The sequence below is a fragment of the Pantherophis guttatus genome, chromosome 2 (genome assembly GCF_059756535.1).
Source record: "Pantherophis guttatus breed Tessera chromosome 2, ASM5975653v1, whole genome shotgun sequence".
Lineage (NCBI taxonomy): Eukaryota > Metazoa > Chordata > Lepidosauria > Squamata > Colubridae > Pantherophis > Pantherophis guttatus.
This window is the reverse complement of record NC_142064.1, coordinates 259,886,713-259,912,107: the sequence shown is the minus strand read 5'-3', so window position 1 is coordinate 259,912,107 and position 25,395 is coordinate 259,886,713. Positions and strand designations below refer to the sequence as shown.

General features: G+C 44.8%; 1 protein-coding gene across 1 annotated transcript in view; it reads right to left on the bottom strand.

Moving 5' to 3' along the window:
- PRRT1 (proline rich transmembrane protein 1) overlaps positions 1-12,744 on the bottom strand; it is a 43,130-nt gene extending 30,386 nt beyond the window's left edge. The window contains exon 1 of the mRNA XM_034421463.3: positions 12,507-12,744. Within this exon, the coding sequence (XP_034277354.1) occupies positions 12,507-12,525 (19 nt within the window). The 5' untranslated portion in view covers positions 12,526-12,744. The remainder of the gene's footprint in view (positions 1-12,506) is intronic.
- Positions 12,745-25,395: the final 12,651 nt, after the last annotated feature.

Below are 25,395 nucleotides of genomic sequence, written 5' to 3'. Positions count from 1 at the left end.
CAATCTCAATCAGAATAGAGCTGAAAGGGGCTTTGGAGGTCTTCTACAAAACCCATTGCTCAAGCAGGAGACCCTATACCAGTAGTGGGTTTCAATTTTTTTTACTACCGGTTCTGTGGGCGTGGCATTACTTGGTGGGCGTGGCAGGATACTGTAAAATCTCCATTCCCTCCCCACTCCAGGGGAAGGATACTGTAAAATCTCCATTCCCTCCCCACTCCAGGGGAAGGATACTGTAAAATCTCCATTCCCAACCCACTCCAGGGGAAGGATACTGTAAAATCTCCATTCCCTCCTCACTCCAGGGGAAGGATACTGCAAAATCTCTACTTCCTCCTGATCAGCTGGGACTTGGGAGGCAGAGAATAGATGGGGGCGGGGTCCAGTCAGCATTTTTACTACCCGTTCTCCGAACTACTCAGAATTTCCGCTGCCGGTTCTCCAGAACTAGTCAGAGCCTGCTGAAACTCATCTCTGCCCGATACCATTTCAGACAAGTGATTGTCCAGTCTCTTCTTAAAAAACCTCCAGTGATGAAGCACCCCCAACTTCTGAAGGTAAAGCTGTTCCACTGGTTAATTTTCCTCACTGTTAGTAAGTTTCTCCTTAATTCCAGGTTGCTTCTCTCCTTGATTAGTTTCCATCCATTGTTCCTTGTCCTGCTTTCTGGTGCTTCGGAAAATAAGTCGACCCCCTCTTCTTTGTGGCAGCCCTTTTTTCAAATATTGGAACACTGTATCGTGTCCCCCCTGATCCTTCTTTTCTCTAGACTAGCCAAACCCAAATCCTGCAATGGTTCTTTGTGTGTTTTAGTCTCCAGGCCTTTAATCGTCTTAGTTGCTCTTCTCTGCACTTGTGGCAGCCCTTAGGGAAATAGCGTGATTAATCACCCAGAAACATGGAACCAATCCCATACTGTACTACTTCCAATGTAAGGCAATATTTGCTGCAGATGGGTAATAATAAACGATGGGCCATGGTGACTAAGCCAAATCCTTCAGCTTCAAAGCAGCAGGGCATTTAATACCGTCACGGAGAGGTGACAAAGATAAAGGAACTCACAACAGTGGAGTTTGCTGTTTTTAAAGGCCAGACCTCTGAATGCTGGACTAAGCGAGCTTGTAATCTTCCACCGTGAAGCTCTCTTTCCTGTCACATTCCTGTGATAGAAGGACCTGCCTCAGATCAACGCGATCAATTTGTCTCACAGGTGAATTTTCATTTCATTTTCATGACCTGGAACTGGAGTTATCATGGCTTATTGTGCAGCCGTTTCAATCTCATTTTTCAGCCTGATGAAAATGAAAAGACACACCAGATGCTGGGCAGATGCAAGCAAAACAGGTAGATAAAACCTACCTCAGGTAGTCCTCGACTTACAACCATTCATTTACCGACCGTTTGAAATTACAATGGCACTGAAAAAAGTTATTTGTGACCAGGCCTCGCACTTACGACCATCGCAGTATCCCCATAGTCACATGATCAAAATACAACCGTTTGGCAACTGACATGTATTTATGAGAGTTGTAGTATCCCAGGGTCATGTGACCACTTTTGCAACTTTCTGACACACAATGGGGAAGCCAGACTCACTTAACAACCGCGTTACTAACTGAACAACTACAGTGATTCACTTAAGTGGGGGTGTGATTTTTCTCCTCGGTAGTTCCTTGTTTTGGGTATTTTTTTGACTTGATTGTTTGTCTGGTGTTAATCCTCGCTTATCTGGGTATCAGTTGCAGGAGAGGATTTGTTTTGGTCTTTCGGTTTCCTTCTAAGCTTTTGATCGCCTCTTTTGAATGGTGTGTAAACGTGATTTATCTCCATGTATCTACTGATGGCCGAGTTGTCTGAAATCACATCTGGAACAACGCTGGCAGGGCAAACTACTGTACACAAACAGGAAGCAAACCCCGTGGTCCTTCACACTGATAGTGTTACTTACTGTAGTTGTGTAATGAAACCTTGGCAAGAAACTACCAAGCTCAGAGCACACTTCCACAGTTCAATCCTGAGCTGCAGAGATTCTATGGAAAATTTATTCTCATCAATGCACTGAGAAACTCAAACTTTCATGGGTTGTGAATTCTTTCTGGGCCGAGGAATGCTCATGTGTAGCTCCAGGTAAGTTGCAAAATCTCAAATATCAAGGGAGGAATTTATAGGTTGAACATACTATGTCAAACCATGTATTTTGCCTCAGTCATTATTACAGGCTATAAGGACCCATCTACCCATCCCAGTTCTGTGACAGTTAATCATCATTTGTGCTAGAGATATCACTACAGGTAGTCCTCAATTACAACAATTCATTTAGTGACTGTCCAAAGTTACGACGGCACTGAAAAAAGTGACTTATGACCGTTTTTCACACTTACGACCAAGGCAGTATCCCCATGATCACATGATTAAAATTCAGACGCTTGGCAACTGACACATATTTATGATGGTGGCAGTATCCCGGGGTCATGGGATCTCCTTTTGCAACCTTCTGACAAGCAAAAGTCCATGGGGAAGCCAGATTCACTTAACGACCCTGTAACTAACGTAAGAACTGCAACGATTCACTTAATAACTATGTCACAGCAAAAGTCGTAAAATGGGGTAAAGTTCACTTAAAAAATGTCTGTTGAGCAAGAGAAATTTCAGGCTCCACTGTGGTCGTAAGTCGAGGATTACATGCAGTTTGCTTCCAGTCATCTCCAGGTCAACTGTTTCCCCCTCCTCATGTCGAAATTTAAGTTGAATTTTCGGTGAACGGTTAATCCTAAATAATACCATCCGTTGTCGCTTGCTATTAACAATGTCTGCCAGAGAATTCCCTCGCTGCTTCCCAAACACAACACGGTCACGTCCATGAAATCAGCAGCAGCTGAGCTCAACTCAAGCTAGACTTTGTATTTTGTGTTAAAATATTAATTAACGATAGGAGGCTTGATATATATAAATATCGCACGGACAAATTAACATCGCTGGGGAGCCCTCTCTTCTACATTGCCAGTTTCTGCAAACAACAAATGCACATCGTCTAAATTAAGCTTCTGGGATGTAACTAGAGAAAAGAAAAACCACATTTCTAATTCATATTCTCTCTCTCTCTCATACACACAGATCATAGGAGCTGCTATATGGCAACCCACATTCCCAAGACAGTTGCACCCCCTTTTTCGCCAAAATAGGACACCCCTCTAGAGAGTGAATTCATTTTGGTCAACTAGTTTGATACTTTTTTTTTTTTTTTAGGTCATCCTATTTGATTCTGCCTGCTTTCTATTTCTAGAGGAAAAGGAAAAGTGTCCTGCGGGAGAAAGGGAGGGGAGGGAAGGGGAAGAGACGTGTAAATGGATCAGCTCATTTTTTAAAAAGTTACATATAATACAAGGAGACTGGTGATAGTGGCGGAGGGGGAAGAGGGTATGTGTGAGATCTAGCAAATACAAAAGCCATAAGGATTCCAGTGATTAAAACAGGCCCCTTTGTGGAAACCTGTTCCGGAATAGAATGGTCTTATCCAGGGGTGAAATCCAGCAGGTTCTGACAGGTTCTGGAGAACCGGTAGCGGAAATTTTTAGTAGTTCGGAGAACTGGCAAATACCACCTCTGGCTGGCCCCCAAGTGGGGTGGGAATGGAGATTTTGCAATATCCTTCCCTCAGGAATGGGGAGGGAATGGGGATTTTGCCGTATCCTTCCCTCAGGAATGGGGAGGGAATGGAGATTTTTCAGTATCCTTCCCCTGCCACGCCCACCAAGCCATACCATGCCACTCCCACAGAACCGGTAGTAAAAAAATTTGGATTTCACCACTGGTCTTATCTCAAAAGTATTAAAATGATGCAGTGGATAAATAAATGAAAGATGACTCAATACAGAGCCAACACTTACGAGGTCCCTGTTGTTTCCCATCCTCTCCCTTTTCTCATTTCTCCTCTGCTACCACGCGAAAAACTGTTATAGTTTATAAGGCGCAATCCAAGAAAAGTAAAGCTCTTTATATATCCCATCCATTTAAACAGAATCATAAGTTTGGGCTTAAATCTCTTGTATTCAATAAGCTACTTAACTAGGCCTATCTATCTATCTATCTATCTATCTCATCCATCCATCCTCTACATCTATATATCCCATCCATCCATTCATTCAACCATCCATCCATCTATCATCTATCTATCATCTATCTATCTATCTATCTATCCATCCATCCATCCATCATCCATATCTATCATCCATATCTATCATCCATATCTATCCATCCATCCATCCATCATCTACCAATCCATATCTATCTAACATCCATATCTATCTATCCATCCATCCATCCATCATCTACCAATCCATATCTATCTATCTATCCATCCATAATCTATCTATCTATCTATCTATCTATCTATCTATCTATCTATCTATCTATCTATCATCCATATCTATCATCCATCCATCCATCCATCATCTGCCAATCAATATTTATCTATCAATCTATCTATCTATCCATCCATATCTATCTATCTATCCATCCATATCTATCATCTATCTATCTATCTATCTATCTATCTATCTTCCATATCTATCCATCCATCCATCATCTACCAATCTCTATCTATCTATCTATCTATCTATCTATCTATCTATCTATCTATCATCCATATCTATCATCCATCCATTCTTCCATCCATCATCTACCAATCAATATCTATCTATCTACCTACCTATCTATCTTCCATATCTATCTATCCATCCATCTATCATCTACTAATCTCTATCTATTTATCTATCTATCTATCTATCTATCTATCATCCATATCTATCATCCATATCTATCATCCATCCATCCATCCATCCATCATCTACCAATCAATATCTATCTATCTATCTATCTATCTATCCATCCATATCTATCTATCTATCTATCTATCTATCTATCTATCTAATCATCTCATATTTATTATTTTTTATAACTAACCCAAATGAACATACCCAATACTCCTCCCGCCTGCTTTTCCGCATAACAACAACCCTGTGAGGTGAGTTGGGCTGAGAGAGAAGGACTGGCCCAAAGTCACTCAATTGCTTTTATGGCTAAGGTAAGATTAGAACTCAGAGTCTCCTTATGTTTGGTCCAAAGTTATCCAACAGAGTTTGATGGCTAAGGTAGGACTAAAAGTCATGGTTTCTAGCCTTGTGCTTTAACCCCTACACCAAACTAAAGAGCCGGAGTGGTGCAGTGGTTGGAATGCAGTATTGCAGGCTAACTCTGTCCATTGACAGGAGTTCGATCCTAACCGGCTCAAAGTTGACTCAGCCTTCCATCTTTCCGAGGTCAGTAAAATGAGGACCCAGATTGTTGGGGGAGCAATAGGTTAACTCTGTAAACCTCTCAGAGAGAGCTGTAAAGCACTACGAAGCGGTATATCAGTCTAAGGGCTACTGCTAAACTGGGCTTTTGTATTTAATGATGTGATCCCTTTTCCTTCCTCTCCAGTACAAATGATCTCTAGTTGATTCTCTGAGATTCTGAATATGTCTTTGGAAGGTACAGGATTCCAATAACGGATCAGCCTTGCAAACTTTTTAATAGGTTTCTTGCATGCTATGTCTGGCTTCTAGAAAATGCATCCGGAGCTTCTTAGGGTGATGGCTAACCATGGATTGCTTCCGTTTTTTTCAAGTGTCAAAACATTTAATCCTATGATGAGAAATACTAAGGACAGTTCAAAGTGCTACAGATTACACACACTCAAATCTTTTTATGATGTTGTGCAAGTGTCACCCTTATGTACGAGATACCGTGTTTCCCCCAAAATAAGACCCTGTCTTATGTTTTTTTTAACCCTGAAATAAGCACTTGGCCTTATTGCCATGCGCGCAAAAGCCCAATTGAGCTTATTATCAGGGAATGTCTTATTTGGGGGGAAACAGGGTAGAAGTTCAAGGACGTTGAGTTGCAGAGTAGTGTATTGTTTGTGTATATCCTGAACTTCACGTGTGATTATTCAAAAACCATCTTGACTCAGCAATAGCAATAGCACTTAGACTTATATACAGGTAGTCCTCAACTTACGACCACAATTGAGCCCAAAATCTCTTGCTAAGTGTGAAATACGTTAAGTGAATTTTGTCCTATTTCACGACTTTTCTTGCCACAAGTTGCTGAGTAAATCACTGCAGTTGTTAAATTAGTCACACGATTGTTAAATGAATCTGGTTTCCCCGCTGATTTTGCTTGTTGGACGTTTGCAAAAGGTGATCACATGACCCCGGGACATTACAACCATCATAAATGTGAACTGGCTGTCAAGCATCCGAATGTAAATCATATGATAATGGGGATGCTGCAACGGTCATACATGTGAAAAAATGGTCATAAGTCACTTTTTTCAGCGCTGTTGTAACTTCAAACAGTCACTAAACGAACTGTCGTAAGTCCAGGACTACTTGTATTGCTTCATAGTGCTTTACAGCCCTCTCTAAGTGGTTTATAGAGTCAGCATATTGCCCCCCCCCAACAATCTGGGTCTCGTTTTACTGACCTTGGAAGGATGGAAGGCTGAGTTAACCTTGAGCCAGTGAGAATCGAACTGCTGGTAGTGGACGACTCAGGGACCACCCTGGTCACCACTTCTTTACCTTCCTACCATCGGGAAGGAGATACTGAAGCATAGCCAGCCGCACAAAGAGGCTGAAGAACAGTTTTTATCCATGGGCTGTCAGACCCCTGAATGCAAAATAACATCATAACTACGTAGTATGATGGACTTGCAGGGCCGGTGCAACGTGTAAACATGTTCACACTGGTGCAATAGGACTGGGTATTTTGTTAATATGATTTATTGGGTTAGGGATTTTCTGTCTTCAGAAGGGGGGGTGCACCGAGGGAGCTCAACCAATCTCATTGTACATATGTTGTGCACTGACCATAAAAGATTTGAAAAGAAAAGTGGAAGGCTGAGTTAACCTTGAATCAGTGAGAATTGAACTGCTGGCAGTGGGCAGAGTCAGCCTGCAATACTGCATTCCAACCACTGCGGATGATTAGTGAGTAGACCTATTTCTATAGGTGATGAACAGAGGCTGAGCTAGAGAGCGGGGTCAAACACATCATCAGTCTAGCATCGCTATGCCCCTGAACGAGACCTAAGTCCATCTCCCCTTGAAGTCCATAGACTCTTATCTGGCGCCAATTTGCATTGACTATTGACTGAGAGCCTATGCACCAAGACAAATTCCTTGTATGTCCAATCACACTTGGCCAATAAAGTATTCTATTCTATTCTATTCTATTCTATTCTAGTCTATTCTAGTCTAGTCTAGTCTAGTCTAGTCTAGTCTAGTCTAGTCTAGTCTAGTCTATTGGTAGATCAGATTTTTTGTGAACAGGTTGCACCGAACAAACTCGCTGTGTTTTTGAACTCTATCTTGGCTCATGGTTTCTTGCCTCTGACAATTTCAAGACAGACACACACTAAACTATTTTGGGCAGTAAAGCTCACAAGCAATTGCAAAAATTATCTATAAACTAAGTGAATGGACCAGCAAATGACAACTGCCAATTAGTTTCAGGAAAATGGGCCCCTAAATCCTAATCCACACTGTGTGGTCTATAATGAACTAGGAAAAGAATCTTGGAAGTCACAGAGGACAGCACAGTGATAATGTCAAATCCCCCTATCTAAATAATGTATTAAATTTATATGCCACCCATCTGACCGATAAGGTGAATCTTATGTTATGCAAATATAGGGTCACTTCCAGGGGTGGGTTCTAAAATTTTTTACTACCGGTTCTGTGGGCGTGGCTTATTTTGTGGGTGTGGTTTGATGGTCATGTGACAATTCTTTAGGATTTAGCAGAGGTACTGGTCTACCAGGCTTTTAACTGCTTGCAGAGCTGTACTGGTCTACCCATTTGTTTTTGGAGGCACCAGTCTAACAGGCATTGGTCTACTCATTTGTTTTTGGAGGCACCAGTCTACTCATTTATTTTTGGAGGCACCGGATTACCAGGCACTGGTCTACTCATTTGTTTTTGGAGGTACTGGTCTACTCATTTGTTTTTGGAGGCACTGATCTAACAGGCACTGGTCTACTCATTTGTTTTTGGAGGCACCAGTCTACTCATTTATTTTTGGAGGCACCGGATTACCAGGCACTGGTCTACTCATTTGTTTTTGGAGGCACTGGTCTACTCATTTGTTTTTGGAGGCACCGGTCTACCCATTTGTTTTTGGAGGCACTGGTCTACTCATTTGTTTTTGGAGGCACTGGTCTACCTATTTGTTTTTGGAGGCACTGGTCTACCCATTTGTTTTTGGAGGCACTGGTCTACTCATTTGTTTTTGGAGGCACCGGTCTACCCATTTGTTTTTGGAGGCACTGGTCTACTCATTTGTTTTTGGAGGCACTGGTCTACCTATTTGTTTTTTGAGGCACCGGTCTACCACCATACTGCCTTTTAACACTGATCAGCCATAGGGCGGCCCTTTGAAGCCCCGCGGCAAGAGTTTAAACAGTTTTTTTTCCTTCTAGCCAATCAGCTGGGGCTCGGGAGGCAGCAAATAGATTGGGGGCAGGGCCAAATAAAAGGTAAGAATAACGCGGTGGCGGGCAGCTCCCTAACAAAGAGAACCGGTTCGGTGACATCATATCATCACCACTACCGGCTCGGCAGAACCGGGCAGAACCCACCACTGGTCGCTTCCTTAATAAAAGAATGTAACAGAGCTGGAAGAATTTCAGGAAAGGGCAACCAAAACTATTGGGGGAGTTGAAATATATCTTCTAATGAGAAAATATCTTGAATGTATGGGACAATTTGATTGGGGAAAGGAAGATGACCAAGGCTAGAACCTGGCCAAGATGTACAAAATCACCTCTAGTTTGGAGAAGGTTTTCAGTCTCTTAAAACAGGAGAGGCAGAGGGTTGGAAGGAGATTCAGAAGAGGGACCAAAGGAAGCAGGACATCTTCACACAGAACATAATTAATTTGTGGCAATCATTACAAGGCTTGATGGTGGCCATTTAAATTGGATCTCTTTGAAAAAGATCTTGGATAAATTCATGGATAACGGGACAACCAAGGGCCTACAGCAATATTTCTCAACATTGGCAATTTTAAGACATATGGACTTCAACTCCCAGCATTCCATAGCTGGCTGGGGAATTAACAGAATAACAAGAGTTGGAAGGGATCTAGCCCAGTCTTCTAGCCCAACTCTCTGTACTACAAATGTTAAAAGGTAAAGGTTCCCCTCACACATACGTGCTAGTCATTCCCGACTCTAGAGGGCGGTGCTCATCTCCGTTTCTAAGCCGAAGAGCCAGCGCTGTCTGATGACAATTCCGTGGCCATGTGGCCGGCATGACTAAACGCCGAAGGCGCACGGAACGCTGTTACCTTCCCACCAAAAGTGGTCCCTATTTTTTTACTTGCATTTTTACATGCTTTCAAACTGCTAGGTTGGCAGAAGCTGGGGCAAGTAACGGGAGCTCACTCCGTTATGCGGCGCTAGGGATTCGAACCGCCGAACTGCCAACCTTTCTGATCGACAAGCTCAGCGTCTTAGCCACTGAGCCACCACGTCCCCTTACAAATGGTAGGAAACCATATATTATTCTGGACAAATGGCTATCCAATATTTTCTTAAAAGCCTCCAATGCTTTTGGAGTTTAAAAGCCTCCAACTTCTGGAGGCAATTCGTTCCACTGGTTAATTGTTCTAACTGTCAGAAAACTTCTCCTATGGAATTTGAAATCCACAGATCTTAAAGTTACCAAGGTTGAGAAACATTGGTCTATAGCAGGGGTTCCCAACCGGGGGTGCTCACACCCCCTGGGGGTGCAAGACGATATTCCAGGGGGTACGAAAACATGGGTTTAGAAGTTTCAAAACTACAGTGTATATGTATAATTATATGCATATACCGTATTTTTTGGAGTATAAGACGCATCTTTTCTCCCCCTAAAAGTGGGTGAAAATTTAGGTGTGTCTTATACACCGAATGTAACCCCGCCCACCTACTGGCCCCCACCCTTTGGCCTCTGCCTCCCAGCAGTTTACCTCCTTGCAGCAAGCAGCAAGAAGAAACAGCTGGTTTCAGCTTCAGCAGAGCCTAATTAGCACAAGTTGATTGGATCGGCCTCCAGACTTTCAGCTCTTTTGTCCCCAGCTGTTTTGCACGGGCCTCTGCTGCTTGCTGCAAGGAGGTAAATTGCTGGGAGCAGATTTTTTTTTTCTTCTTGTGCTTATCAAGCTATGCCGAAAACGAAAATGTAAGTAAAGCAGGCTGTTTGCTGCAACGAGGCAAAATTGCTGGGAGGCAGAGGCAGATTTAGATTTCTTTTTCTTGTTTTCCTCACTAAAAAAGGTAGGTGCGTGCACCTTATAGTCCGGAGCGTCTTATACTCCAAAAAATACGGTAGTTGTAACCCAGTCCAAGCCAGTCTTCCTGCAGCACTCTCCCAGCTGAAAACAGGCCGCAGAGTGTGAGAATATATCAGAAGCGTTCTAGGGGTGCGGGGTATAGAAAAAGTTTGGAACCTCTGTTCTATAGGATGGAGATTTGGGGTGATTAGATCCAGGCTTGGGGAGAGCATACCTCCAAATATCAACTTGCAGGAAGACAAGTCTGGAAGTGGGAACCTCTGCCCAAGGAAAAACAAGATATGGACTAAGCTAAGTCTTAGCCTGATCCAGCAAGATTCTTCCCGACATTTACAGGTTTTGCACTCTCTTCAACAACATCTCCTCATAAGGCACTTAAGATGCATGGATTCCCAATTCTTTAGGCTGACCTAAGGTCCTCTCCCTCACTCCCTTCTTAAGGTGCACATCCATTTGCACATCCCAAACGCCCACGTGGACCCAGATGTGTGCCAAACATTGAACAAGATTGGCTTGTTCACTCAGCCCCCGTTGTCTAGGTTCTCACAATATATCAAAACCATGCCTTACCCATACAGTCCGAGCCTGCATACGCACTAAACCGAGAATTCGCCAACTATGTTTTCATTTATCATGTTTGCAAACGCCCGGGGCCAACTATCCACAAATGTTTCCAGGCTGCCAGATGTCTTTCACAAACCCCTCGCTCCCCCCCAGCCCCTTCAGCGTCCACATGCTCACAACAACATCCAAAACACAACACACACCCAGGACAACCTCAGCGCCCACTTGCTCGAAATCCCAAATCCTGCACAAACAGATGGTCCTACCCAATTCCTCACACACACACATAGGCCCGGCCAAATGCCATCTGCTTCCCACACCAAAAAAAAACACCATAGCCTTGTCTGCTTCCCGCATTATTTGGGTACCCGGACGGACGACAATCAAGCATATGACAATTTCCTATGATATCTTAAACCCAATGCTCCGGGGTTTTGTTTTTTTTGTGTGTGTTTTTTTCCCCAGGTCTCTGCCTAATCATGACATCATCCCCATTGTGTGGCTCTCCCCTACCTGCACAATTTCACACACACACAATTTCACACCCTTCAAGGCACATCCCAAGTTAAACCCCGCACCACTCCCATTCATCTGGACGGTAAGAGTCACAGCTTGGGATCCACCCAGGTAGTAAAAACATGAGTTTGTTTTGTTTTTGTCACAGAGTTTCACCTCTCTCTCTCACACATACACACAACGTCGCATCTCTCTCTCTCTCTCTCTGTGTGTGTGTGCCACGGACGGGCACACAATACATGTGCCAGCCCCCTTGTATCCATGACATCCACGCCAACATCTCCTCAGGCTGCCACCTCTCGCCTCCAAGCACACCTTTGGGCTCCTTTGATCTCCCGCCGCTTTGCGAGACAAAAGCGACGTGAGGTAAATAAAACCCCCGCAGGTCGCAAGAGCGGGCCTTATCCATTTCGCAGATCCCGGTTAAGGACGCTTTTTTTTTTTTTTTTGGAGCGGGTGAGGGGAAGCGGTAAGTGGCGGCCGATATTCTGCACTCCACCCACCCCAAACCGCTTTCCCTGGGGCGACATCCCTGCACGCCACGTGCGGCACTTCCTTGCAGAGGATGCAACCGCGCACACACACACACACACACACACAAATATACACATATTAGATTTTGGGTCGGTAGCTGCATCCCAGACCGTCTGCGGACCGGGAGCAGAGCCCTTTCCCTTACGGGGCATTAGCAGCGGGCCCTCTTCCCAACCACACTTTAAAATGCACCCTTTTAAAATGCACCCGCCCCCCCTCTTCCCGGTGCATGCTCTCTCTCTCTCTCTCTCTCCTCCCCTCCCTCGCCAATGCACCTCCGGCCTCGCGTGGGAAAACACGCGTGGCATTTTGCTAAGCCCCGCGCGCTCCGGCTGGTTTTCTCCTCCCCCCCCGCCCGGGTTTGGGGAGGGTGGGGGGGATGGGGAGGGTCCTCCGTGGCACACACGCACGCACGCACGCGCGATTCCCTTCCCCCGCGTGTTTTTTTTTTCTCTCTCCCCCCCCCCCCAACTCCCCTCCACTCCAATGCCTTCCAGGGCGCTTTTCTTCACCTGTTTTCTCCGAGGACATCGCGGCGGCTTTGGCGAGGCTTTGGCGGGTGGATTTGGGGAGCGGAGGGGTGGGGTGGGGAAGAGAGAAAGAGAGAGAGAGACCTGAGATGGGAGGGAGGGAGAATTTCTGCGTCAGCCCCCCTTTTCCAAGCGCGCCCTCCTCCCCCGAGAGAACCACGCGGTCCTGGCTTGCGAGGATGCGGTTGCCCAATTATGGAACGGGGAGGAACGGAGCAAATTAAAGGAACAGGCGGCTCAACTCGGCCACCCCAACCGGTTAGATTGGGCTCAACCAGGGGTGAAATCCAGCAGGTTCCGACAGGTTCTGACGAACCGGTAGCAGAAATTTGGAGTAGTTTGGAGAACTGGCAAATACCCCCCTCTGGCTGGCCCCAGAGTGGGGTGGAAATGGAGATTTTGCAATATCCTTCACCCAGGAGTGGGGAAGGATGGGGATAGTGCAGTATCCTTTCCCTGGAGTGGGGTGGGATGGGGATAGTGCAGTATCCTTTCCCTGGAGTGGGGTGGGAATGGAGATTTTACAATATCCTTCACCCAGGAGTGGGGAGGGATGGGGATAGTGCAGTATCCTTTCCCTGGAGTGGGGTGGGAATGGAGATTTTACAATATCCTTCCTTTCCCCTGGAGTGGGGTGGGAATGGAGATTTTGCAATATCCTTCACCCAGGAGTGGGGAGGGATGGGGATAGTGCAGTATCCTTTCCCTGGAGTGGGGTGGGAATGGAGATTTTATAATATCCTTCCCCCAGGAGTGGGGAGGGATGGGGATTTTGCAGTATCCTTTCCCCTGGAGTGGGGTGGGAATGGAGATTTTCCAATATCCTTCCCCTGCCACGCCCACTAAGCCACGCCCACAGAACCGGTAGGGAAAAATTTTGGATTTCACCCCTGGGCTCAACCCGTCTCTTGTTTTTCCTCTTCTTTTTTTTTTTCCTCCCACCCCCACCAGCTAGGTCGCCGGAGGGTCACACTCTGCGTTTGGCCCTGCCCTGCCCCGACACGACACACCCACACCATTGGCAAACTCAACAAGCCCGTGCTCCCGGGTGTCCGTGGGTAAGGACAATGCAGCAAGGGAAAAAGACAGGGACGGCTTGTTGGTCCAGAAGGATGTTCAGGATCCTTGCATCGGGCGGGGGTGGACTAGATGACCTTCAAAGGACCCTTTCCAACTTTGGGATTTCTCCACCTGTCTTTGCCTGGGGGGCTCCACAGAGGTGGGTTTCAGCAGGTCCTGACCAGTTCTGGAGAACCGGTAGTGGAAATTTTGAGTAGTTTGGAGAACCGGTAAATACCATCTCTGACTGGCCCCACCCCCATCTATTCTGTCTCCCAAGTCCCAGCTGATTGGGAGGAAATGGGGATTTGGCAGTAACCTTCCCATGGAATGGGGAGGGAATGGAGATTTTACAGTATCTTTCCCCTGCTACGCCCACCAAGCCATGCCCACCGAGCCAGTGGTGGGTTTCAACATTTTTTACTACCGGTTCTGTGGGTGTGGCTTACTGGGCGTTGCTTGGCTTGGTGGGTGTGGCTTGGTGGGCGTGGCATGGTTTGGTGGGCGTGGCAGGGAAGAATACTGTAAAATCTCTATTCCCTTCCCAATCCAGGGGAAGGTTACTGCAAAATCCCTAATTCCTCCCGATTAGCTGGGACTTGGCAGGCAGAAAATAGATGGGGGTGGGGCCAGTCAGAATTTTTACTACCGGTTCTCTGAACTACTCAAAATGTCCGCTACCGGTTCTCCAGAACTGGTCAGAACCTGCTGAAACCCACCTCTGCATCAAGCCATGCGACACCCAGCAAGCCACACCCACAGAACCAGTAGTAAAAATTTTTGAAACCCACCACTGGCGCTCCGGGATTGTAGGAGAGGCTGCTGCGGCTGATATGATAGCAATAGCGCTAGCATTTAGACTTGTATACCGCTTCACAGTGCTTTTACAGCCCTCTCTAAACAGTTTACAGAGTCAGCATATTGTCCCCCAACAAATCTGGGTCCTCATTTTACCGACCTCGGAAGGATGGAAGGCTGAGTCAACCTTGAGCCTGGTGAGACTCGAATTCCTGGCAGCCGGCAGTTGCCAGAAGTAGCCTGCAGTACTGCATTCTAACCACTGCGCCACCACGGCGTCATCACGACGCTGATCTTGTGGTGGTTAGGCTTCCAATTCATGCTTCCTGAAAAGAAATGGATCAATATTATCTCAATTAACTGGCGGCTAGGAAGGAAGGATCCTGTAGGGGTAATTCTCAACATAGGACCACAATGGAGCCCAATATTTATGTCGTTAAGTGAGAAAATTGTTAAGTGAGTTAGGCCCCATTGTACGACTTTCCTTGCCAACGCTCTTTAAGGGAATTGCTGCAGTTGTTAAGTTAGTAACACCGTTGTTAAGTGAATCTGGTTTCCCCATTGGCTTTGCTTGTCAGAAGGTCTCAAAAAGTGATCATGTGACCCTGGGACACTGCAGCCGTCATAAATAGGAACCAGTTGTCAAGCATCTGAATGGAAATCACCTGAACGCAGGGATGCTTATGACTGTTGCAGCATCTCCATGGTCACATGGTTTATATTTGGATGCTTGACAACTGAATCAGAGGGCAGGACAAGAAACAATGGATGGAAACCAATCAGAGAGAGAAGCAACCTGGAATTGAGGAGAAACTTCCTGAGAGGGAGGACAATTAACCAGCGGGACAGCTTTGCCTTCAGAAATTGTGGGTGGTCCATCACTGGAGGTTTTTTAAGAAGTTACTTATCGGAAATGGTATAGGTCCTCCTTCTCGAGCAGGGGCTCGATAGAAGATCTCCAAGGTCCCTTCCAGATTCTATTCTATTCTATTCTATTCTATTCTATTCTATTCTATTCTATTCTATTCTATTCTATTCTATTCCTGTTCTGTTCTGTCCTGTCCTGTCCTGTCCTATCCTATTCCCTATTCCCTATTCCCTATTCCCTATTTCTATTTCTATTTCTATTTCTATTTCTATTTCTATTCTATTCTATTCTATTCTATTCTATTCTATTCTATTCTATTCTATCCTATTCCCTATTCCATCCTATCCTATCCTATCCTATCCTATCCTATCCTATTCCTATTCCTATTCCTATTCCTATTCTGTTCTGTTCTATTCTATTCTATTCTATTCTATTCTATTCTATTCTATTCCTGTTCTGTTCTGTTCTGTTCTGTTCTGTTCTGTCCTGTCCTGTCCTGTCCTATTCCCTATTCCCTATTCCCTATTTCTATTTCTATTTCTATTTCTATTTCTATTCTATTCTATTCTATTCTATTCTATTCTATTCTATTCTATTCTATTCTATTCCATCCTATCCTGTCCTATCCCTATCTTATTGCTATTCGTATTCTATTCTATTCTATCCTATTCGTATTCCTATTCCTATTCTATTCTATTCTATTCTATCCTATCCCTTATTCTATTCTATCCTATTCCTATTCCTATTCCTATTCCTATTCCTATTCTATTCTACTCTACTCTACCCTACCCTACCCTACCCTATTCCTATTCCTATTCCTATTCTATTCCTATTCTATTCTATTCTATTCTATTCTATTCTATTCTATTCTATTCTATCCTATCCTATTCCCTATTCCATCCTATCCTATCCTATCCTATCCTATCCTATTCCTATTCCTATTCCTATTCTGTTCTGTTCTGTTCTATTCTATTCTATTCTATTCTATTCTATTCTATTCCTGTTCTGTTCTGTTCTGTTCTGTTCTGTCCTGTCCTGTCCTATTCCCTATTCCCTATTCCCTATTTCTATTTCTATTTCTATTTCTATTTCTATTTCTATTTCTATTTCTATTCTATTCTATTCTATTCTATTCTATTCTATTCTATTCTATTCTATTCCATCCTATCCTGTCCTATCCCTATCTTATTGCTATTCGTATTCTATTCTATTCTATTCTATCCTATTCGTATTCCTATTCCTATTCTATTCTATTCTATTCTATCCTATCCCTTATTCTATTCTATCCTATTCCTATTCCTATTCCTATTCCTATTCTATTCTACTCTACTCTACCCTACCCTACCCTACCCTATTCCTATTCCTATTCCTATTCCTATTCTATTCTATTCTATTCTATTCTATTCTATTCTATTCTATTCTATTCTATCCTATCCTATCCTATCCTATCCTATCCTATCCTATCCTATCCCTATCCCTATCCCTATCCCTATCCCTATCGCTATTCTGTTTTATTCCTATTTTATTCTATTCTATTCGATTCAATTTGATTCCTTTTTCAATTGGGGAATCCAGAATCACTTACCAACCTTGTTAACTAATTTAAGAACTGCAGTGGTTCGCTTAACAAAAGTGGTGAGAAAATGGGGCAAAACTCACTTAACAAATTTTTCACTTAGCAACATAAATTTTGGGCTCACTTGGGGTCGTAAGTCGAGGACTGGCTGTACTTAAGAAATGCAGTCCAATTTCCTTTTGAATGGCCTGATTCCCCATGGTGTTTGTCTCCAGGCACCAATTAGTCACAGATAATTCCTTAAGTCTTCACGGGACTCTCTGTCCCCACTTGATTTGATTTGTTTTTAAAAAAAAAAAAAAAAAAACATTGCTTCAATTAAAACAGTGATAATGAATGGGAAGCTAACATATTGCAAAGAAAGCTGTAATCAGTAGCCAAGAGGATCCATCTTTGTCCCAGGGGGCTGACAACCTCTAAGCTGAGGGTAGGCAGAGAAGCAGGGGCGCCAAGATGGCAAATTCATTTTATTTCCATTGAAACGTGGCTATAATTAATGGAATGGTGTTAGTTTATTTACTTCCTATCAGTGGTGGGTTACAAAAATTTTTACTACCGGTTCTGTGGCTTGGTGGGCGTGGCAGGGGAAGGATACTGTAAAATCTCCATTTCCTCCTGATCAGCTGGGACTTGGAAGGCAGAGAATAGATGGGGGCGGGGCCAGTCAGAATTTTTACTACTGGTTCTCCGAACTACTCAAAATATCTGCTACCGGTTCTCCAGAACTGGTCAGAACCTGCTGAAACCCACCTCTGCTTCCTGTGTATGTAAGAATTTCCTCCACGTGCTGAATTTAAACATACCAGCCTGAAGTGATCCTGAAGGAGCTGGATTGGGAGACCCAGCTTCTAGTCCACTTTCAACCACTGGAAACAGAATAACAGAGTTGGGAAGGGACCTTGCTCAAGCAGGAGGCCAATATCATTCCAGACAAGTGGCTGTCCAATCTCTTCTTAAAAAGTTTCCGGTGATGGAGCACCTATAACCTCTGAAGGCAAGGCGTTCCACTGGCTGATTGTTCTCTCTTTTAGGAAATCTCTCCTTAGTCCTAGGTTGCTTCTCTCCTTGATTAGTTTCCATCCATTGTTTCTTATCTTTCCCTCTGGTGTTTTGGAAAATAGGTTGATCTTTGTCGCAACCCCTGAGATAATGGAACACTGCTATCATATCACCCCTAGTCCTTTTTTTTACTAGACTGGACATACCCAATTCCTTCAACCATTCTTTGTATGTTTCATAAACCTACTGGATGATGTATGATCAGTCCCCCTCTTAGCCCAAAGGTGGGTGGTGATGACGTTACTGTAATAATAGGGAAGGGGTGGGTTCTACTTACCTTTACTACCGGTTCGCTGCAGGGCTGCACGCGCGCTCTTCTGCGCAAGCGCAGAAGCGTTTAGATTATGTCGGGGCCAGTGGGCGGAGCCTCCCGCCAATTTTACTACCGGTTCTATAGAACCGGTGTGAACCGGGGGCAACTCACCACTGTAGTAGGGTGACCTCGACTCTGGTCCTCCTTCAGACACAGAAGCGCATGTACACTCCACAGATCAGGGGTGAAATGCTCCCATTTGGACCAGTTCGGCCGAACCGGTAGTGATGGCGACTGGTGGTTTGAAACAGTAGCGATGGTGGCACGAGGCTCCGCCCACCCATCCGGTCGTTTTTACTTCCTGGTTAAAACTAGGAAGTAACCTTTTTTTACCCTCTGCACATGCACAGAAGGGTTTGTGCATGCACAGGGGGCCCAAGCGGGCACTTCCGAACCGGTTGGGAAGGTAAGTAGATTTCACCCCTGCCACAGATGTATGGAGTGTAGATGCTGGGGGCCAAGGTAGCAATTCTGGACAAGTCTTCAGACACTTGTGCGAAATATCTGTGGGGAGTCTGTAGAGATTCTCAGTCACCCAGGTCATGGTTGTCCCAAAGGTGCTATTTCAGGAGGCAATTGGACTTTGTTTTTTTCTTTTGAAGACATTTCACTTCTCATCTAAGAAGCTTCTTCAGCTCTGACTGGGGGGTAGGGAATGGAAGGATTTATATTCCTTGCAGACAGCTGGTCATTTGCATCTTTTTAGAGTGTCGTTGAAGCGCTTGTGGTTTATCTGTGTCCTCAGTAGTGCTCCTGGTTCCTGTAGACTCAGGGCCGGATTTTCCTATAGGCTAACTAGGCTTCAGCCTAGGGCCTCAAGATCAAGAGGGGCCTACATTCAAATTGTTAGCAAAATTAAAATTACACTTTCACTATAGGTGAAAGGGCCTCATAAGTGGAATAGCCTAGGGCCTCTTTTCATCTAAATCCGGCCCTGTGTAGTCTGCAGTTTTTTTTCCCTTCTGGAAATCCATTCCTACTCCCACATCATTCATGAGAAGCAAAAGAATTTTAGCTCTACTAGTATTGGCGAACTTTTTTGGCACCCAGTGCCGAAACGGGAGCATGCGCAAGGGGGAGTACTGGAAACCGGAGGAGCAGCTTCCCGGTGTGCATACACATGCCAGGAAGCTGAGCTTCCAGTTTCCGGTGTATGCCTGCACACTAATCACCTGGTCTTCCAGTTTTTTGTGTGCATGCGAAGATCAGCCGGCCGGCGTCTATGCAAGCACCAGAAACCGGAAGACCAGCTTCCGGTTCCTGGCACTCCCGCGTGCGTGTTGACCAGCTGGCCTGCGCACATATACATGCCAAGAACCCGGAAGAGCAACGGGTGATGGCTGACATGCCTGGAGAGATGGCTCTGCATGCTACTTCCGGCACGCGTGCCATAGGTTCACCATCCCTGAGCTATACAATTTGGGATGAGCACCCTTCGAATGGTGAGTAGGAATGGATTTCCAGAGGAGGAAAAATAGCGGACTACAGGAACCGTTTGCATTACTCAGATGACCCTGGAGATACAGAAAAACCTCCCAAGTGTTTCAAGGACCCTTTAAAAGGATGCAAATGACCAGCTGTCTGAAAAGAATATAAACCCTTCCATTCCCCACTATCCTGCCTTCAACGAAAAAACAAAGTACAGTTGCGTCCTAAAAAAGCACATTTGGGACTATCTGTGGGGAGATTTCCTTTCTTTAAAAAGTGGCTGCCATGGAACTAGTTGCCATTATGGGAGGCTGGGCTGTTCTCCCTATGCCCAGGGTGGATAAAAATCAATTATTTTTTTAAAAAAATCAAAAAATCAGATTTTTTTAATTTAAATCGGATTTTTTTTATTTTTATCGAATTTATTTTAATAAAAAACTTTTAGGGTAAAAATCTATCGTAAGATAGTTTTCTATTTAAGATACAGAAATAATTTAGTTTATTCAGCATGAAATGGAGCTTAGTTATGTAGCATGAGGCTGTATATTCTGCAACACTGGGACTATCGGTGAGTCAACAGCGGGTCAAAGGAGTAGCAGAGATGACAGTTGCCCTTTAAAAATTATGATTTAAATCGAGTTGATTTAAATCAAGCCTTTTTTCTAGTGATTTAAATCATAATTTAAATTGTGATTTAAATCAACTCGATTTAAATCAAATCCACCCTGCCTATGCCCCTATATTTTTGTCCTATTTGGGGACAAATGATGATTATGTGCCATCAAGTCATTCTCAACTCCTAAAAGGTAAAGGTTCCCCTCGCGCGTATGTGCTAGTCGTAACCAACTCTAGGGGGTGGTGCTCATCTCCTTTTCAAAGCCGAGGAGCCAGTGTTGTCCGAAGATGACTAAACGCCAAAGGCACAACGAACGCTGTTACCTTCCCACCAAAGGGGGAAAATGCACCAACTTGCATTTTTTTACGGGCTTTCGAACTGCTAGGTTGGCAGAAGCTGGGACAAGTAACGGGAGCTCACTCTGTTATGCGGCACTAGGGATTCGAACCGCTGAACTGCCAACCTTTCGATCGACAAGCTCAGCATCTTAGCCACTGAGCCACCGCATCCCTTCTCAACTCCTAGCAACCACATAAATAGATTTTCTTAATGTTGATCTACTCCAGCACACCATGGCCAACTCGCCATAACCAACTTGCTGAGGTCAACTCGCCGGACGACAACTCACTCCTCTTGCTACTGGTCTTCTCCTGCTTCCACCTTTCCCAACATTAGGAGCCTTCTCCAGACAGCTGAGTCTTCACAGAATGTGTCCAAAATAGGATAATTTTGAGTCTGGTCATTTATGCTCGAGGTAATCTACAGAAGTCATGATGCCCTTTGAGATCTCATGAGCCAAACAACCGGAGCACCACATAACCATAAAAACGAAAATAACCACCACAAAAAATAACCACCCTCCAACTTTCACTCCCATCTGAAATAGAGCAGCAAAGGGTCGTCCATCTGACATCATGGTTTAATATAATTTATTGTCAGTACAAAGAAATGTTCTCTTTCTTGGCTCTCAGATGCGTTGCATTCTGTCCTTCCTTTTCCTTTTGGTTTTTTTTGGGGGGTGGGTGCTAGGGGATCTAACGGCCAATGAGACATTTTAAATGCAGGCTCAGATGAACAAGCCACTTTAACATTAGCTGCTTTGCCTGCTATCTGGATTCAGACTGCTACTGTTTTGTCATCCCTCTTGTGCTCTTAACTCCTACGGCAGTGATGGTGAACCTATGGCATGTGTGCTGGAAGTGGCACGCAAAGCCATCTCTCTGGGCACGCCAGCTGTTGCCTGTTGCTCTTCCGGGTTCTGGCAGGCACATGCACGCAGGCCAGCTGGTCAACATGCGTGGAGCACCAGAAACCGGAAGAGAAGCTCCCTAGTGTGCATGCTCGCGCTGGGAAGCTGGTCTTCCGGTTTCCGGTGCATGCATGCATGCTGGTCAGCTGGTCTTCGCATGTGCATGCACACCAGAAACCGGAAGATCAGGTGACTAGAACGCATGCGCGCACCAGACACTGGAAGATCAGCTTCCTGGCGCATGTATGCACAAGGGGGAACTGTTCTAGTTTCCGGCACTCCCGTGCATGCGCGCCAGGGAGCTGCTCTTCTCCTTTCCAGTGCTCCCCTGTGCGCACACACCCGTTTCGGTACTCGGTGCCGAAAAGGTTCACCAACACTGGACCTACGGCATTGTCTTGTTTCGTTCTTTGAGAAATGTTCTACTTCCTTAATTGGCTAGTGGAAGCTCCGATTCTCTCCACTTTAACTTTGTTCATGAGAATCAGGGTGTGGTAGGAGTGAAGTTGCTGAAGGAGGAGTGGGGAGACCCAGATCATAGTTGTCCCCGAGAGCACAGAAACTCCCTGGGAAACTCTTAAGCCAACCTCTCATCCCAAGACCCAGAATGGTCTACAGATAGTCCTTGATTTATGACAAGACGGGTAGTATCCTCGACGTACGACCACAATTGAGCCCCAATTTTCTGCTGCTAAGCGAGACAGTTGTTAAGTGAATTTTGCCCCCTTTTACGACCTTTCCTGCCACAGTCGTTAAGTGAATCACTGCAGTTGTGAAGTTAGTAATATCTTTTGTGAAGTGAATCTGGCTTCCCCATTGACTTGGCTTGTCAGAAGGTCACAGGACACCGCAACCATCATAAATATGAATCAGTTGCTAAATGTCTTCCCGTTTCTGGTACGCATGCGTGTGTGCATGCAAAGACCAGCTGGCCAGCGCACATGCGCACACCAAAAACCGGAAGACCAGCTTCCCGGCGTGTGCATTCGCATTCGCTTCTGTTCCGGTTTCTGGCGTTCCCACACACACATTAACCAGCTGACCGAACCTGGAAGAGCAACGGGAAACGGCTGGCATGCCTGGAGAGATGGCTCTGCGTGCCATTTCCGGCACACATGCCATAGGTTCGCCATCACTGATCTAGACCTCTCTCAGCTGTGGAAGTTAGGGGACTAGGGGACTCTGGACATAGACAGCTAAGGCAGAGGTGGGCAACTGTGGCCCTTTTACAACCTGTGGACTTCAACTCCCAGAATTCCTGAGCTATCTCAGAAATTCTGGTGAGCTAGGCTAAGATCCGATATTGGGACAAAATTCAAATATTATAATTCATAAATCTTTGGTCAAGACAGAAGTGCCTCTTCCGTGCCAAGGTGCTAAGCTGGCAAAAGGTATTTGACGTAGGTACAGAATTGTAAAAGGGCAAACTGACCCTAAACAGATATATTCTGCTGTTTACTGTTTATTGCATCCCAAATGTCATGTATATCCCTAGATAAGAAGTGCTGCTTCCTTTACTGCTCTTGAGGCGTCCCCAAGCCTCTTATCTCCCTTTGTTATGTCTTGAGCTCCGGAGCAGAAAACCTGAGTATGTGAGAAGAGGATTGTTATTTCCTTTCTTAGAGATAGATGAAAGGGCAGCTTCTACGTGTGAAATGTATCACTCTCTGTAATGACTCTGCCTTTAAATTGTATAAATACATGGCCCGAAGAAGCCATCGGGGTTCAAACTTTTGTTTGCCTTTGGGCTGTTTGAACAGTGCACAATAAACTCTTTCCTGCATTGAAGAGCTTGGCCTGGTCCCGTTTCTTTTCCTGCAACACTGGGAGTTGAAGTCCACAGGTTGTAAAAGGGCCACAGTTGCCCACCCCTGAGCTAGGGGACTCTGGGCATTCACCCACTCTCAGTCCTAATTGAAGAATCTATCTATCTATATCTATCTATCTATCTATCTATCTATCTATCTATCTATCTATCTATCTATCCATCCATCCATCTATCTATCTATCTATCTATCTATCTATCTATCTATCTATATCCCAGAAGGAAGTGGCAAATCACTTCTGCAACGTTACCTAGGAAACGGCATGAACCTCTCCATGCCAAGTTGCCAAGAATCAAGATTTGACTTGAAGGCAGACAAAAAAAATAAAAAATAAAAATTCTATTTTATTTTTATTTTTTTTGATTCTACATCTATCACCATCTCAATTCCAGGCTGTTAACCAAGATACGTTTTAGCAGGTTCTCCCCAATAGATTGCAGCTGAACAGACAGGCTCAATGTCCCTACAAGAGCTTGGGGGTTACTCCAAAGATGGCTTCTTGTTTGTTTTTCTTCTTCTGAGAAAGGCAGCAGAAAATGTCAGAACAGGACAGAAAATGTCAGAACAGGACGCCTTGGGAGAAGTTGGACTGTGGCTCCGTTGATCAGAGCAGAGAGCAGGAACCCCAAATGCCAGTTCCCCTCAAACATCTCTAGGTGTTGCCTATGGACTTCTAAAATAATATTTTTGGGGGCGGGGTGAGGAAACATTTAACATCATTTAAAATGTTGCCAAATCTCATGCAATTTCTTTGCCCTCACTGGAGCCCTTTCTCTCCTTCAGAGAGCCCTGGTAGCGCAGCAGACTAAAGCATTGTGATTAACACCAGCTGTCTGCAATTACTGTAAGTTCAAATCTCACCAGGCTCAAGGTTGACTCAGCCTTCCATCCTTTCTAAGGTAGGTAAATTGAGGACCCAATTTGTGGGGGCAATAAGCTTTGTATAAATATACAAAAGTATGAAGGCTATTGCTTAACGCATTGTAAGCCGCCTTGAGTCTTCGGAGAAGGGCGGCATATAAATCAAATTAAAAAAAAAAAAGACGAAAGTAATCAAATCTTGCAGAATCTCAAGCAGCAGGGCCGAGAAATCCGAGAAAAGCTTTGCCAAGTCACAATTTACATCAGATGACGGACAGGATATTGTTATTATAACCCAGCTCCTAATTACCGTCCTGTGAGGGGTCAGAACTACACACTCGTATCCCAGATAGCGATAGCACTTAAGACATATATACCGCTTCATAGTGCTTTACAGCGGGAGTCCCCAAACCACCGTGGACTGGCACTGAGTCGTGGCATGCCAGAAACTAGGCCGCACAAGCAAGCAAAGCCACATCTGCAGGATGCAGGCAGCAACCATGCCCCCTCCAGTCCGTGGAACTGGTCTCTGGTGCTCAACAGGTTGGGGGCTGCTCCCTTACAGCCCTCTCTAAGAGGTTTACAGAGTCAGCCTATTGCTCCCAACAATTTGGCTCCTCAGTTTACCAACCTGGAAGGATGGGAGACTGAGTCAACCTTGAGCTGGTCAGAATCGAACGCCTGACACTGGGCAGAATTTGCCTGCAGTACTGCATTCGAACCACTGCGCCACCGCGGCTCTGTTGATGCTTCCATGGGCATTTCTACCCAATTAATCTAGTTCACAAACCGGAAATCTAGATCCCAATAGGAACCCCAAATTATTTATAAGGGAGGTGCCAGAGAAAATATAAAGGGGAGGGGGGAAAGTGCTTCAAAATATGGCAAATGAAGAACAAATTGATGTATTATCTGGTAAAGCTTTTCAGTTAAACTAATGCTTCCCAAAGTGGGGTATATTGGATAAAAGTGACTTTTCTTTGGGTAAGAACACACAAACCATATTGCCCAATTGCAACAGGGACATTTGCCACATGTACTTTTGTATATTTTGTATATATGTACACGTGTATATTTGAAAATGCCGAACTTTTCCTCTCAAGGGAAAATGGATGAAATTACCAATGGCGATTGAAATGACATGAAAATCAGTGATATTTTTCTTGTATAATACTGATAGTCCTCGACTTACACCAGTTCATTTAGTGTCCGCTCAGT